At 39.8% G+C, this 17,663-nt stretch overlaps 1 protein-coding gene across 10 annotated transcripts in view; it reads right to left on the bottom strand.

The window, feature by feature from the left end:
- LOC139629530 (inositol hexakisphosphate and diphosphoinositol-pentakisphosphate kinase 2-like) overlaps positions 1-17,663 on the bottom strand; it is a 57,244-nt gene extending 39,581 nt beyond the window's left edge. For 7 of the 10 annotated variants that reach the window (XM_071492198.1, XM_071492232.1, XM_071492241.1 and 4 more), the window contains exons 1-9: positions 17,392-17,662; positions 8,604-9,199; positions 7,036-7,231; positions 4,741-4,831; positions 3,344-3,429; positions 2,686-2,840; positions 2,164-2,265; positions 1,821-1,982; positions 489-610 (exon numbers count right to left, since the gene is read on the bottom strand). In XM_071492198.1, coding sequence (XP_071348299.1) covers positions 489-610; positions 1,821-1,982; positions 2,164-2,265; positions 2,686-2,840; positions 3,344-3,429; positions 4,741-4,831; positions 7,036-7,231; positions 8,604-8,798 — 1,109 coding nt within the window. In that variant the 5' untranslated portion in view covers positions 8,799-9,199; positions 17,392-17,662. Of the gene's footprint in view, positions 1-488; positions 611-1,820; positions 1,983-2,163; positions 2,266-2,685; positions 2,841-3,343; positions 3,430-4,740; positions 4,832-7,035; positions 7,232-8,603; positions 9,200-12,627; positions 13,379-17,282 lie in introns of those variants that run through there. The other 3 variants (XM_071492277.1, XM_071492207.1, XM_071492217.1) reach the window with 3 other exon arrangements.

Here is a 17,663-nt window from a genome sequence, read left to right as displayed (position 1 = left end):
CGCCTTTCCTTTTCCTGCAAGGCCTTTGCCACCTGAGGATCACACCTTGAGGAACTGTGTTCATGCTTGTGTCGTTACTGGAGGGAAGCTTTCACCCGTCTTTCTATTTGTAAAATATATGATTGGGTCGTCATAAAGCTTCAGTTACTTTGCCTGGAAGGAGAAGTAATAAATCCAAAACAAACTAAGATGTAAAACTGACAACGGGATCCTCTGAACTGTGAATAAATTACAACATTACAGCTTCCAGGCAATAGTTACTTTACAGCTACAGCAAGACTACCACCTCGGGGTTGTATGTATGTATGTATAACTACACAATTATATCACATGAACTGTGTGAAAGTCGTTCAACAAAAACTCCCATTGTGTTTGCAATAAATTGTTACGATAAATCATATTTCAATATTCCAGTCAAAGTGATGTGTTTCATGCAGTCGACAGGTTACAGGTCTGTGTTGATCAGTGTGTGAGCTGATGTCACTTACCCCAGCACTTTGGCACAGTCATCGTAGTACTTCATGGAGTTTTTGACAAAGCTGAAACCGTTAACGTCACAGACGAAGGAGTGGCCGTTGGCTCTGAGCAGATCAAACCCACACACCGTTTGCTAAACAAAAATCACACGGAGACTGGGTTTAAGTGCTGATAGAGACTCATCAGACACTGTATGTGTTTATCCACAGAGGCAACAGAAGCATGATTATAGAAAACAGAACAGAGAAATCACAGACGCAGGATCTGGAGGGATGAGCCCTGGAGCACACAGTTATAATTAGAGCTTTTGAATGAGTTGAACATTTTGACATAAACCAAGAGAAATGTGTGTCCCATGACCTCAAATGATTTTTGAAGACTTATAAAAATCTCACAGCAAAGATGGTTTTTGAATTTGATTCTCTATTCCCTAAAGAGCAAAGATCATATGTTTGCAGAGGCATCATCCTGTTTTCGTGCTTCTCTTTAAACTCAAGTAAAAAAACTGATTTTATTAGCAATGAAGAATTACATTTGTGGAAGGTGTTCAGCAGATTTTCACAGCAGCAGAGCAGCAGTATGACTGTTACAGGTCACAGTCACAGGTTTATGTTTATCAGGTTTTTACTCAACTAGAAATACTATCAGGAACATTTTCCTTTGGGTTCATAAACTTTTAAACAACTTGTCTTTACAAAAACTGTCCAATACACAGAGTCTTAATGTTCAGAGTTGTGCTTACAGAACAGAGACCTTATGAATAACACATTTTCTCTGGCTTGTGCTGTGGTCGACTTAATTTTTTAGTTGGGAATTAAGTGTGTTTTTTAAATTCACTGAGTCATTCATAATGAGCTACAGTTGTTACTGGCACCAGATGTTAATTTGTTTGATGTTTGCTGATTACAGGATTGTATAAAGGTTGGTCAGAGCAGTGTGATATGAATCATTCTCATGGTAGCAGGTTTGAGAAAGAAATGTTTCTAGCTGCTCCAATTCACCAGGTATATTTATTTAAGGAAATACTTTGTTCAGTTTGAAAATAAAACAATTAAATATCAACAGTTTGTCCACACAAAGGCTCCACAACTGTGTGTTTCACTAACTGGTAAAGACAATTTCTCCAGACTCTAAAATGAACTAATCATAAAGATCTTGTGGTCTTGTGCAGCTAAACACATGATGCAATGTTTGTGTTTACTGCACATAAAAAGATCGCCAGTGGAGTGTTTCCACCACTAATGCTCATAAATAATGCAGTTTTCAAAAAAGACCTGGGACTTTTCTTTGTTTTCCTGCACACTGTGCTGAACTACATTCGCTACCTGATGACTGAAGTTTACCTTGAAGGCCAGGCAGACCTTGCGGGCCACCAGTTTCTCCATGGCAGTCAGCATGACGGGGTAGCGGATCTCCTTCCCCTCACTATCCCGCTCTACCTTTCCGTCCAGAGCAGGAGACTTTCGGGCCTCGGCATGGGCATAGTCTGGACCCACTGTGTAAACCTGCGATGTCCAGACACATCACACAATACAAACACACATACACATACACACAGACAATGTCTCAGAGCAGATGGTGACGATTCTATATTTCACCAAATGGACTTAACTGTGTGATTCATTCTGAGTCACTGCTGCATAAATCACTTCAACCAATTAAAAGCCTCCATGAAGTGAACAATACCTTCACATCAGTACCATCTGTGGGCATGAACTCCTCATAGATGTAGGATCCAGTCTTTCGTACGCTGCTCTCTGGGGAGTACACGCTGCTACGACTCCCTATCTACAGCAAACAGACAGAGACAGACCAAGGAAGAGAAACTAAAATCATTTGAATTTCATCTTATTACTCAACCTTCACTCCATCTGTGTAGTTTCCTGACACTACTTTGAGTCTGATTGCCCCACTACCAAAAAGGTTTAACCCTGCAGACACAACACAACAGTGTCTCTGTCAATGTGACCTGCTTAAGTTTTATTACATTTTCTTTTTCTCATCAAATAAAGCAATAACACTGAGAAGGGAAAATTTTCTTTTTAAAATGAGAAACATCAAATCAACATCACATTAACTGACATACAGGGACAGTGAATATTCACTTCAAATCATAACTGTCCATGACTGCCAAGTGACGTCCTGAACTCCTGCTTCCTGGTTGTAAGTTTCTGCCAATGACTGAACCTTTTGTTACTGAGCTGATACCTTTCTGAAGAGTCTCTGGCTGCCTCCTCCAGCAGATGTTGGGTAATAGATGTAGACATTGTGGTCCTCAGCACACACTGGTTTCTCCACAAAGGGTTTAGGGAACACCTCCCCGTTCACCTCGACATGGTCCTCCCCCTCCACAAGGTTACACTCTGCATATGGACAAGTTTTATTAGACAATCCTTAAACAAACCTTAGATGGTTCAGATGAGAAAAATGTACAGATAAGTTTACATTTTATCACTTTCACATTTCACTGAGCCTTGGTTACTAGTCGACTTTAACTGTTGCAATTACATTATAATCTAAAATAAGCGACAAGACTGAATGTTGAAGTCATTCATTTACTTTACTTATCCTTAGTTAACATGGACATCTAAGATTCACCATCTACTTTCCAACATGCACCTGGCCAAAAACTAAATAATAAATAAACAACACTGTTGTTTTTCAATGTTTACTGTCACAGCTATGTATTTATTGGAGGATGACATAAAAATAGTGACAAACAAACTCAGTTACATCCAAATTTGCTGACAGAGAGCAAGACTTAGGAAAATTTAACTTGGGTTTCTCAACACTGAAAATGTTTATGCTGATATTCTTTCATGTTCATATAAAAACTTATTAACATGAAATAAGAACTCTTGCACACCTTCAGGATTGTCAGGATCTCGGTTTAACACGGCATAACGAGGTAGGTCAATGCCCTCTTCCTGTAGGATCCGGTACACTTCCCTCCTGACAAGGAATCAAACTGCTGTTACAGAACCTCCAAAGAGGATAACCATATAGTGAGTGTGTGTGTGTGTGCAGCTTTTATGTGTGTGTACGTGTGTGTTAGGGTTAGGGTTAGGGTTGGGCAGTAAAACCGGAAGATTGTATGTAAGGCATATGAAAATAGCAATTATGTTATTTTCACTCCTATTACATGATCACTCCTCTTGTTGGGAAGGAAAAAAAACAATTGCTAACTTGTGCAAACTCGTTGATTGTATAAAAAATGCAGCTACGGGAACTTGGCAAGAGACAGACAGGAAATCTCCATGAGGCTTGATGATATGTATGAAGACAGTGATGGCGGATATGCAGATCCTTCAAAATTATTCCCATCTCTTGTGCCAACCATTGCATGAATGAGTTTGTCCTTGACTTTAAAAACTATAATAATAACAATAACAATAATGATAATAATAATCAAAATTATTAAAAGGAAAATATATGAAACGAGAAAGAGTAAGGTCATCAAATAAATCAGTGAATAGCAAGTTTGAAAAGTGAGTTTAGCTGTAGGAAGTAAATGTAGAAAGTTCTGCAATGCCAGTGTAGAGGCTGTTTAATTGATTAGTGTCAATAATATGAAAAGAGAGAAATAATTGTGTATCATCGGTATAGAAATGGTAACTGAGACTGTTTCCCAATGATATGACCAAGTAGCAGCCTGTAAGTAGAAAATAGTAACAGCCTAAGAATGAATCCCTGTGGAATTCCATATTTTAGTGGCACCAACAGAGACTTACAGCTCCCTGTCTCCACAGAATGACCTTCCCAAAAGAACAGAACCAACCTAAAAACAAACCTGAAATGCCCACGTTATATAGTGTTGACCAAAGTCAGCTGCTCAATTTCAAACTTTATGGTGAGCAGACTCCGTGCTATGACTAAAACTCAACTGAAATTTCTACTGTGCATGAAAGAAATGATCTGCTCTGCCACCTTTGAAACAGATGCCAATGTTGAAAGTGGTGGGAAATTATTAATGGGTTTCTAAAAGGAGAGGTTATACAATTACAACAATTGGAGTTTAACTGACATATATAACACTTGTTGGGAAAACAGTGAAAGTCAAAAAAAGTACAGGTGGTGTTAAAAATGTACACTGGTGCAGGTACATCTCCCAGGTACACTGCTTTTTTGTTTTGATGTTGCTCCTGTTACTATGGTTTGTTAACCAATGAGTTTGAAAGTCTCTTACTGAACAACAAACTCTCAAGGCATCACCTGAACAATACAGTTTAAGGAAGTGTGTTTGTTTTACTGCTCAGCACCTACCTGTCCTGTATGAAATACTGCATATTGAGGTCATTGATGAGCAGTGGATTCCTGAGCTTGGCATACTCCACAGCTTTGTCTAGAGGGAAACCTGAAAAAGTGTCACATGGTTAAAAAGTGTATCAGCCCATCATCTTCATCAATCAAATCTCAACCAGCATTTACAAATAACTGAAGTCATTAGGATTTAAATTGCTGCTCTTATAGTCTCTGTTTCCCGATCATCTGACATGAATAGTGACTCAGTCCATATTTGGCTCAGTACATTGGCTGTTTCTTTGTTTGCCTCAACGCACTAGTTTTTCAATGTTCTAGTGAAAGTGGTTCTATCTGTGGTTTTGATGGTTTTTTATCCTGAGAGGGCTGAGTTAGGAGAGAGCTGATGATTTCCCATCCGTCTCTAAAGCAGAAATACTAACTGCAGACATGATCAAGCTTAGGTTCAGTGTTTGGTGACTGTTTGTTGACTACACACACGTGATGACCCTTAATGTATCCTGATTATTTTCCCTTAATGTGATGGTAGCCAGTGTTTTGACCCAATGACTAATACAGACTATGATTCTAAGGTCAGTTCTTCTATAGAGATTCCACAGGTTTAACTATATTCTATCAGGTTTCAGTGGATTTTAGAAGGATTCAATGTGAGCTACAGTAGATAAGTGATCAGTAGCTCATTTTATGACAGAGCAGCATGTTTGACATGGTTCTCATTTGCACGGTGTGATATCATTCACTTTAACTCTGAACAGAGCCTCTGCCTACTAATACAGGGCGATGCTCATGTTATTTCTAATGGTAATGTTTTTTAAGAAAGTCTTGTAGTTTCACTCATGTTTTGAATGCCCGCTGTTGAGAAAAAAAAAAAAAACAAAACTCTGGGACCCAGGAAGTGATGTGTTTCCACTTCTGGCAACAACAGTTTACTTGATATATCAGAAGAAGTGTGTAGTTATGGTTAGGAGCAGCAGCTGCCGTCGTGACTTTAGAAATAGGAAAAAAAAATCCATTAACAGAAAAGTCAAGGAACAGGACCTCTATCTTTACCACTGAACAGTTATTTGAACAGGCTTACAGCACCACCAGTGGTTAGTCAATTACTGGTAGAGGTATTGACACATTTTACATGTCGCAAGAGCCTTTCATGTCTAAAAACACTCATTCTCAAGGCCATCGCTGTCATTATTCACCACATTCCTCAAGTGAGTGACAAACATCCATGTCTGTGGGAAATATTTAGGTTTATATTAAGATTTTCCTTCTTTCCAACAGTAATAACATCACAGACTCATACTAACACTGAAAAATTCTTGTTCTATTAAAAGCAGAATGGACTAAAGCATCAACTCTGACTCAAATACACACCGAGACAGATCAGAGTCAGAAAGATGCTGTACTGTGGTTTCATCCTGTGGCTTTTTTATTTGACTATGTAAATGCTAGTGATAAAAATATAAACTGAGCCTAAAGGTTGAACTCTTGATGCTTAAATGTAAATGTGTGTGTGCAGTAAGTGTCATTTAAGACAGAGGATATACTGTATATATATGGAGGTGTATTGATCTCATTCCTCTAGCAGTGCCTTTGCCTTTGTTAGACTGAAGATAAATCAATTGCAAACCTTAAATAGATATTTCCAGTCCCATGGTAGCTACTTGTTTCCCATTGAGACATTCCCATAAAGTGGTCAGACAACCTGACACAAACCTGGCAAACTCTCTAATATATGGCACCACTTTTTAGGATCTTAGTCTCAAGAGAACACAGAACATTTAATTTATGGAACAGATTTATCAGCAGTTACAAAAAAAAAAAAAAACAAAAAAAAAAAAAAAAAAAAAAAGGAAATTAATTTCAGATAAACTTCAAGAAATACAAGATGCTGAGGATAAAGTAGTTAAAAAATAAAAAAGGAATTTCAAAACAGAAATTTGATGTCAAAGAATAAGAGAGTGAGCATTTATTATTTATTACTGTTACATTCCAGGTGGATTTTCATCTCCTCTCCTCATTTTATCTTTAATAACCTTCACTGGAAGGTGGATCAGGTACAACTTTTTTACATGACATTCAGGTATTTTGCTAATTTGTGTCAAAATAAGAGACAACTGCACAGCATCAAGAGAAAGTGAGCAGCTTAAACCAATTAAAAATTCATTGAGAGGTCACACAAAGATACTCCTCATACACAGGTGTAGCCTGAACAAACCTCCAACACCTCTGTGGAGGGTTTAAATGCCAGGACACACTTCCCCTCCACCCCCCGTCCCCGTTTCCCCTCATTTTAGGATTTACCTTTGGAGTGGAAAGAGATGAGGCAGTCGCAGAGCGGCCATTTCTCCACAGGCTCCTCCAGGATCACCTCCTCCGGAAAGATGACCACGTCAATGTAGTCGAACTTACAAAGGCGCTCCAGGATCTGAGTCATGGGCTTGGATTTGGACTTCTTCATCATGGCACATATGCCGACCACAATCTGTCGCTCTGATGGCTGGTGGAGAGGACAGGGATGATGGAGAATACTAATAGTAACAAAAATGTTGGTGTTCCCCACGTACAGGGGAGAGAAAACACAGCCGGATAGACACACAAATATGAGTCTTAGAGGTTTAAAAATATATATTGGACGTCATTATGAGATTCAAAGAGTGATTCTTGATTAGTTTGATGCTTTTCTTGAATTGTACAGCCTGTCTTTCTCTAATGGATGTGTGTATAGATCCTATGGAATCATGGGCCCCTACACTACCACACACGACCCAGCGCTTTCCCTGAGAGCTCGGTTAAATCCAAAACTGAAATGTCTGAAAATGAGCAACATAATAAAAAAGAAAACCTTCTTCATTTAGGTACATGTTTGCCCTCGCAATGACAATGAACTCAAACTATTTTCACTGATCCATCTATTTTGTATCTGGTGTGCAACGAGCTTCACAGCCTTACAGGATGCTACTACTGCTGCAGACTTTGCTCTTGCTCAGTTGTCACAGTTTATACCAAGATCTGAATGATGATGACAGCTGTGTATTGACTTTTTATTAATGTTAAATCATTGATTCGATTATTACTTTTTGAAACCTGAAAATAATTCTTCCATTATAAGAAGACAAACTTTTTCACATTTGATTCACAGGACTGCATCACACCAAGTAGTTTACTGGTACATAAAAATTAATAAGAAGTCTTTGCTGTTGTGCCACAGTGGTCTCAGAGACAGTTCATGTATCTCTGTACATGTTGACCATCAACTGCTGTTCAAAGACAGACACGCAGACAAAAGACAGGGTGGAAATCATATCTAGTGAGCGAGCAGCTCACACAGCACGACCATAAAGTCCTTTTATAGCTACAGGGGCTCACAACAGACCAGAGGCCTTACACTTGTTTATATGCTGCATTGTTCTCACGCCAACCTTTGTGTATTTCTGTCTCTATTTTTTTTTCCACTATCCAATTCCAAATAAAACTTTCCTCTTTAAAATTTCCAAGCCTGTCCACTTCCTTCTGGCTAAAAATGACCAACACTGTAGCTCCCTATTCTGATCCAAAATTAACTCTTATTTCTCCATGAGGAACAGTCGCTGGAAAATGTATGATTGATATTTTTAACGCCATTACATGTTAGAAATGTCCAGTTTATAAGTGGAAAATACATAAACTAGTTTATAAAAGTAACTCTCATTTGAGAGTTCAATATTAACTTTTGCAAGATGGTGCAACATTTAGGCAACTATTAACTGATAATATCACAACCGATACCAATCAATACCTGAAGAAACACAAGTTACAGCTCATTACACGCCTGTAAACTAGTAAACTTTTGACTCAAACTGTGCACACCTGAATTAACACCTGTAACTTACCGACTCATCGTCATCATCCTCCATTTCTTCTTCTCGAAACATCTCGTTCTTCATGCCTGCCTCCATTTGACCCATGTCCTGCTCGTCATCTTCACAGCCAACCACAAACCGAGGAACGTCTCTGTCACCCCGCCCCTGTGCTGCCCCTGCTCCGGCTCCTGCTCTAGCTCCTGGTCCTTCGCAGGGCTCGGACATCACAGACCCACACGTAACATGGCTGCTTCAGGTGGCTCCTCCCAGTGCAGGGTCAGATAGCGACTACAGCGGCCAAGCAGGAAGAAACTCTGTCAACTGTTGCACTATCGCTGAATGACTGACACCGGATAGCTGTGGTGATAAAGTGAAGGGTCTGTTAGCGTTTCTGAGCTGGCTGATAACAGCTACGTGAGGGTACAGTGCTTGCTGAGGTAGAGAAGGAGTAGTGGATGTCCTTAGAGGTAAAACAGAGGGAGTGGACTCCACGTGTGTTGAGGTAGTCGGTCAGGATCCTGGTTGTAAAACTTCCTGTGTCAGGACAGAGGAGGTCTGGCTCTGAGAGACAACATGTCCCAGTCTGGAGACGCCACAGTCAACATCTGTCGACCATTTTTCTTGCCCTGGTAGAAAAAAAAAAAAAAAAAACACCAAAAAAAACAGACAAACTGGTTTAGCAACTAGTTTAAAACACATGCTTTAGTTGAACACTGTCAAGATACACAAAAGAGTCAAAGTTAAACAACAGTTGTCTGCTGCAGAGACACAGAAGCTCCAGCTGTGTGAGCTCACCGGCACAGATAACCACAGCGCCGGTGGAGCGGGAGTGCGACGCACTTATGAAATAAACGTCAGGGTTGTAACATCAGCCGCACAACAGAGTCAAACTTTATTGATTTCTGAGGAAACTGGGTCATTGCAACACTCAAGAATCAAGAGAAAATGTTACTCAAGTTCTAAATGAAGTCTAGAAAGAATTCCTGCTGTGCTGACTGTTGAAATATTTACAGATGACAGCAGTTTGCACATTTATTAATCCATAGTGAAATATAGTTTTTACAGACAAGCAAGATATTTGCAGCAAGATATATTCACAAAAAATTTTTAAAAATGAAAGTATAGGATCAGGAAAAGCAGGATTAAGCAAATTGTTTCTTGGTTCCCTGGTTTTTCAATGTTTCCACTGTGAAGGTGAAAAGTCCTCAAAATAAAATTGGTATCATGTGAAATTTAGGACCCCCCCCCTTTTTTTTTTTTTTTTTAAACCAGACTTAAGGTTAAGTTGCTGCTACTTGCAGTGAAGTGAAAGAGTTCTTTAGATCGTTATTGTGCAACAGGAAATTGTGATGTGTTTATACAGTTTTTTCAGATTTTGTTTAGACCAAATGACTGATACGAAAAACAGTCGGCAGATTATTCGCTAATGAAAATAGTTGTTAGTTGCAGCCTGAGACGAGCACAGTCATTGACACTAATAACAGCTTTTTTGTTGCTATTTGCATCCAATAAATGTAAATAAGCGCAATGTGTAAAGTTTATTTCAAATAACAGGCTAAAACTACTATATTCTAAATTACACGTATCCTTTCAGCTATTATCTTAATTATCATGCATCACATGATAACAGCCAGTGTTAAGCTGTACAATCACTCCAGGTGTGCGCTCACCTCTGTCACTACTACAGTCGTCCAGGATCTACTCTTAACCAACTTCAGAGACCTGCAGAGTTTTTACATTTAGCTTTAGCTAAATCTGCTCCCATGAATAAAAATGAAGGATTATACTTTTATGTTTCACTTATTAATACAGATCTCACTGCTCCTGCAGGTGAGATGAGCCACTCTTCAACACTCATTCACACACACACACACACACACACACACACACACCCAAACTGTCTTATTACAGACAACATCATCATCATCTCCTCCACATTAGCCTGCTGCTGACTCAGCACATCTAATTTTCTAAAGAGTCCATGCCGTTGTTTGGTGTTGCCGTGGCAACAGGGCCTGAAGAGGAGCCAGACTGCTTCTCTATTGTCTCCTGTATGTACATTAAAGTGGTTCAAGTTACCCTGGTTTGCATTTCACTTTTCAGATGAAGCCTTTATGAAACACCCCTGATGGATCCAGTCTTACTGTTATTTTTGTGGAATAATTATTGAATCAAACATTGTGTTTCTGAATTTCGTTAAAGTGAATTTCCATAAAGTTGTTTAACCTGAAATATATCTAATCTAGAGCTGCAATTATTTGTCGATTCATCGATCAGTCAACTTAAAATTGATTTGATGATCAACTTATTGTTTAAGTCTTTTTTTTAGGCAAGAATGTCAAAACATTTCCATTCCCAGCTGCTCAAATGTGAGGATTTAGTGCTGTTCTTTCATCAAACATATTTGAGTTTTTAGTCAGACTAAACAGGAGGTTGCCTTGGCCTCTGAGAAATTCTGACAAGATTTTTTTTTAGACAAACAGTAAATCGATTAAATGAGAAAATAACCTACAGATTAATCTGTAATGAAAATAATTGTTGGCTGCATGCCTAAACACATCAAATCAAGAGCTCCTTATTCACGCATTAACTTGCCATGTCCATTTAGTACAAGGATTCAACCCTGTGGCCTTAGACGAGGTGTGATTGATAAGTTTATGGGCCAAGTACGTGCACATCCTTGTTAAAAAAACATCTCACTGAGTCCAGGTTGGTTTGCTGTTCCACGTGTATAATGTGTAGCTGCTGCTCATCCGCCTGCTTCACAAGAAACCGATGCAACACTTAAGTTGATCCTGCGATTGTTTTTCAATTTCCACTTCCCGCAATGTTTAACACAGACGCATTCTGGGAGGTGGAACAAAGAGCTGATGTTTGCTGTCACCGCTTTAACGTCTTCATGTGGCCTCACAGTCACCACACAGTAGAAGATCTTGGTTGGTGCCATGTTGCTTTGTAAGCAGTATTTTTATATTATTCCTAATAAACATGCACACAAAGTACAAGCCCTAGAAGTACAATAAAACCAATATCCACTGGGAAAAAGAGGATGTCATACTCTGCAGCATGAACCTCCTTTATTTCTTCTAATACAACTATAATCCCTGGAAACTCAGAGAAAACAGAAGCAACAATAAACTAATCCCAGGAATAACTGTCCTGTTTGTATTAGCTCTCTATGCCTTGAAACAATTTCCAGAACAGATAAAAATGACATAACAATTGACTCTTAAATCATCACACACACCAAAGCACTGGATGTTGCTGTGCTATTTAAATCAGAGGCTATGGCTGTCTCACCAAAAATCAAGGTGAAATCATTTGTGAAACTGTGAGCAGTGGTCAGATTTCACCAGACATTTGCAACCCCAGTGCATTTATTAGTGAGTGTTTGTGGTCACTGCTGATCTGTGATCTGATACCACACAATAAAGAAACAAAGCTGTTATGTCATTCTCTCGTAACTGTGCCAAAGCCCCGCAGCGAGGTGTGAAACGTAGCCGAGCTCTGAGCAGAAACTTGCTACTGTACAGCAGCGTGTCCACAAACATGAGACGCAGCCAAAGCCAGTTCATGTGCCTCTCACCAGTACGGTCCAACACCCCCCCTTCAAACAACACCGCCACCCTCACCCCGCCGCCTACAGCAAACAGCTGACTCGAGGGGAAAAGGCTCCAGAAACAGACGGGCAGATCATATCACCTCTCATGACGGACCAGAAGCCGACTGTGCGCTCCATGCATGTCTTTGAGTGACGGCGAGAACTTATTTAAAGTCACTCCCACTAAAATGCAGCGCAGGTTACTTCACTGGCAACGTTAAATGATCTGGCTGCTACAGAGCCGACTCACTCCCCCTGTGTCCTGGACTTTCTGCCAGGACATACCTCAACAGAGTGCCACACATGACCCAGACTAACCTTGGTGCTCAAAAATAACCATGTCCTATGGGGGGTGGGTGAGGGGCAGATGGGAAGTGAGGGGTGGAGCCAAGGCACGGGTGGTGGGTGCCATGGGCCAGCTACGCTGCCCAAAGACAACTCATCATCACTAACCTCTGAGGCGATGACAGCCGGCACTAAACCAAGGGGAAGACTTGTTGCCAGCCCGGGGTCGAAGAACACTCAGAGATAAACTCATAAATAAATACCTACAACTGCTGTGAGCCTGAGTTTATTCAGTCTTTACTGCACCAAGGACGTGACCTCTACTCTACTGGCAGGATAAGACCACACTGCAGCACAAGGAAAATGCAGCAGGATGGGTGGAAACACCTGTACGCAAACACTTCACACAAGCTGCATTTAATCATGCGACGATTAAAATAACTTTCAGCAGTGAACTCAGCAGGTGTCACGATTGGCTGGAGAGGAAAAACACTTAGTGTTTGATTGCACTGCAACAGCTCCAACGGTTCAACCCTGCCTGCCACTATCATTTTTCCAGGTGTACTGTGCAACATCTCCCCAGAAAATAAACTCCTCTAACAGCTGATTTGCATCCTGGGAGGTATCTGTGGTGCATACACAAATCTTTGCCACAGATCAAGAAGAGGGTAAAATCCCTGTCAGGATAAAACTGAACAACATGAGCATAAAGACATCTGTATGTCTGAGCCATGTCCGATAAATACAATGCTTTCAACCTGTGTAGTGAAATAGATCCACCTTCTGCAGACAAAACAATAATCCTGTTGGATAACACTGATGTTATGCTTCCACTGTGTTATAGTTGAGGTGAAACCAGCCACTATAAGAGCTGGGGATTTGACCATAACACCTTTTAACCCTTTACACACAGTCTTTCCCCTAATGTAGTTTTAAGGATGTTAGAATAATCTTATTCCATGTGAAGGCTTTGTAACCCAACAGTGTTAAAGCAGAAATAAATAAACAGAGATCATTTTATTCCACTGTCTTGTCGTATTATCACACACACCACCAAAGCACTAGACATATATATATATATATATATATATATATATATATATGTGTGTGTATGTGTATGTGTATGTGTGTGTGTGTGTGTGTGTGTGTGTGTGTGTGCTGTATCAGCTTGTTTTAATTCTTCATTAGAGCTAGGGTTTTTATACTGAGACAAATATTAAAACCCATGTTTTTATAGCTGCACCATTAAATCAAATGGAAATATTCTACATTAACATATTCAGTATTTTTGGAAACATTTTGGGCCCAACACTACAATTTAAACTTCTATGGGTTGTAGCATTGTTTGGCTGCAGAGTATTAATTAATACTGACTAAAGAGTCTGGTGCTTGTGTATCAGTCATAGTGTGTTTATGTAATGGAGTATCAGAAACTGACAGCACTGATGAAGGTTTGGTCTGATTCTTTGACTTAATTTACTTCTTTGACTGGACATCTCCTGATCTCTTTACATTTCATTTAAGCAAAGCCCTTTTACAGCAGCTTGTGTTAACACAACATTTAACACTAGTGCACTGAGAAAGATTCACTATAGATTCAGATGCATATTCAGTATAAAGAAATGTACAGAAACACTACAGGTATGTTTGAGGTAATTTAGAAACAGTGTCTCTACTAAACTGTTTTCAGTACATCTGCAGGATGGAGGCAACAGTGAGTCGCTGTCAGAAAGTGACGAGATGGGCTGGGGCTAGCAGGTTAGCATGCTAACTTCAGTAGAATAAAAGACAGATAGTGACAGGAGTTAACATTGGTGTAGCTTTCCACCTCTGGAGACAGCTGTTGGTGAGTAAAGTAATGAAGTTTGATGCTGAACTCACAACATTTCCTCTAGACTGGTAAGTAAACAGCTGCTGATGCTAATGTTGGTTATGTAGCAATAGCAAAACTTACAGTACAAAAGCTCCTTTAAAATACAAATTTAAGGGATTCTCCACAAGAATGTTGGTAATGTTATGAGCAGATTTTTAAAACTCTCAAATATCAACATCAGTATTGGCCTCAAAGTATTCCCACTGACACAACTTCAGCCACCGCTGACGATTCAAAGTTTTATCTCAAGACACTGGGTGTATAATGAAAACATGACTTTCATATTTCTGTCCGTAACAGGCCAACATAAGCTGTGCCCACGGCTCAGTGGTGATGTTGTCGTTCAGTAGACGCCAACAGAGGCTGATTAACATCATAAATGACTTAATGTCCCTTTAACTGAGGGCAAAACAAAGGAGACAGACAAAGATCATTGTGCGAGACCGTCTCCTCTCTGCCGTCTGTATTGTTTGTCTCCAGAAAAATAAAACCCTCCATCCCCCATGAATAAATTAGGAGCCTGATTAAAAACATCCCCAGCTGTCACCTGCAGGCCTTCAACCATGGATGACTCACCTCCAGGACCGGAGATCAACAACAAGGCTCCAATAAAAGGCTTTTAACCTTTGAGACTGTCTGCCACATGAAGCCGCCATCGTGTTTATGGCGGGGAGGAGCTGGTCATTAAATCCTATTCACTATCACAATTCCCTGATTAATTGGCAAATGAGAAAAATCATTACACACTGTGCAAATGGCAACAGTTTTTCTGTCAGTTATACTTTGTGGATGGATTGAATAAGAAAACTAAATAATGAATTATATTATGATGCGTCTGTGATCGGGGCCTTTATTGTGAAAGAAATTTAATAGCATTTTGCTAAGTCCAATATCACAACTTTTCCACTGGCGTGAGGATGATGCTGAATAAATAAGCAGCTTGTTAAAAGTCTAAAGAGAGTTCGAGATTAAATCATTAACAAAACTGTTAATAATTATATCCAATAAAACTTACTGCCGAAGTGCACAAAGTTATCAAGACATGACACTAACATCAGCCATGAGAAAACATTATCACCCTAAAGGGTCAGATAACATGCTGGTGATGTTATCAGGATTCAACTACCAGTGGGAGAACAGTGAGAGCTGCATCTACAATCTTGTAAATTAATTATGCACTGAGCACTGCAGAAATTAGCTTTGTTTGCAGATACAAATTGCCATCATGACTGAAAACCGAGGCCATAATCGGCTGGCTGGTGCACCGCAGGCCCTGCAAAACAGGCCCATTACTTCTCACTCATCAACGCAAATATTTCTCACTGTAGCAGATGAGACCTCTGCAAGTTTTACAAGATGATTTATGGAGCATGGAAAGATACATGACTTCTCCTGCCTCTAAGCTTCTGATGAATAACTTTTGTCAAGCATACAGCTTTCAGGATTACAATAAAATGAAACTTTAATGGGACCCTTGGGAGAATCTGGGCTGCTGCTGCAGCAGATAATATAAAGATGCAGCAATAACACAACAGAGGATAAACAGGAAGATAAACAAGGAAATAACTGATGGGGTGTATGTATAAATATAGTACAAAGGTGACAATTTGAGCACCATAACACTGCAAATACAATTTATGAATGAGAAGAAAAGGATAGATTACAGCAGGAAATGTATTCCCCCACATAACTGCTGGATCTATTCAGTTTGTAAGAACCATATTACATTATGTGACTTAGTGTAGGTGCATTCAACTTCAACAAGGACATCAAAAAATATGAAAATGCATTTGTTTGTTTTATATTAACACCACTGATTGTTCGACTTTGAAATTAGACATGAATAAATCATAGCATGTGGTTTGTAATGTATTCACCAGTGACCACTTTTTTAGTTTCTTTCATTTTCTGTTATTGAAATTCTTTTGTCTGCAGTTTTAGTTCTGGCTTTTCATCTATCTGGGTATTTTAATTCATTCATACTGGTCATATTCATATAATAACTAGTGTAAAACAGTAACAGTAACTAACTGGAGCAATTAGTAATTTTATCTATTAGTTCATCAACAAACATTTAACTAACTTTTATGATAACTAATTAGTAATTGAGGTCATTTATTAAGTAAAAGTGCCAAACATTTTTCTGTTTATGTGTCTTTACTGTGAGAATTTCCTGCTTTAATTCGAAGACTTGAACTTGGGATTTAGGAAAATTACTTTTGATGGTTTATAGACTTAACAATGATTATTTTTCAGGCAGTTCATGGTTTGGTGTATGAAATTATCAATCACGCCAATCACAGAGCAAGAACAAGATGTCTTCAAAAATATTCGGTTTTCAGTGATTTTTGACAAAGAAAGGCAGGAAATCCTGTTATTAGAGGCCGGAGGCAGAGAATATTTGGCATTGCTTCACTATTGTAGATTGAAAAATGACTGAGATGATTAATTGTATTAAGTATTTGTCGATTTTTTTTTTTTTTTTCGAACTGACCGATTAATCGACCACTTCTTTCAACCAGTTGTTTCAGCTCTAATGACAACGATCAGCATTAGAGCCGCAACAACCGGAGGGCATGAGGGGTGATGATCTGGGGGGAGGGCTCCCCTGTTCCCACACTCAGCAGCTACACTCCCAGTTTCATTCACTCAGTACAATGAATTTAAACTAAACTCTCGTCCATAAAGTGGCCAAACACGCTTTCATGGTTCAGGTTTTCGGTTGTTCACACAAACTGTACCGCCGCACATTACAGGTGTTTCCACAGCCTGCGTTTTAACTCAGCGCTCAACACAATGAATGAGTCAGATGGAGGCTCGGTTGTAAACCGCGGCTCCTCCGGGAGAAACAAACCGCACAAAACGCACATGAATAAATCAGTGCGTCGGCCTGTTCATCACGCACCACTCCTGACAGACCCGGGAAACTTTCACATCGTTACGAGCTTGCCTGTGTTTTTGCGTAAATCCACCGAAAGAAGTGCTGGATCCAACTTTCCCTCCGCCGCAGCCACGCCGTGAGGGGGCAACACAGAAGCCTGCAAATCCACGGGACTTACCGGCGGAAAACCCGTGGTCGTCAGTCAGCTGGTCACTTCCTTGTTTCCCTCCGGCTGGACTGGTCTGAAGGGAAGCTGCCGCTGCTGCAGCCGCTTCCCACTTTGGTTTCTTTTCTTCTTCTTCTTCGTCTGTTTTTTTTCTTTCAACTTTACTGTGACCCACAGTAAAGTTGTGAGCTACTCGCTAAAGTTCATGCCCGGTCACTGCCGCCACTGCGCCGCTGTTGCTGCTGATGCTAGCTTCCTTCCTCTTCTCTTCACCTTTTTTTTTT

The sequence above is a fragment of the Trachinotus anak genome, unplaced genomic scaffold (assembly GCF_046630095.1).
Source record: "Trachinotus anak isolate AG129_WGS33_773 ecotype Australia unplaced genomic scaffold, CSIRO_AGI_Tana_v1 ptg000002l, whole genome shotgun sequence".
Lineage (NCBI taxonomy): Eukaryota > Metazoa > Chordata > Actinopteri > Carangiformes > Carangidae > Trachinotus > Trachinotus anak.
This window is presented reverse-complemented; position numbering and strand designations above follow the sequence as displayed.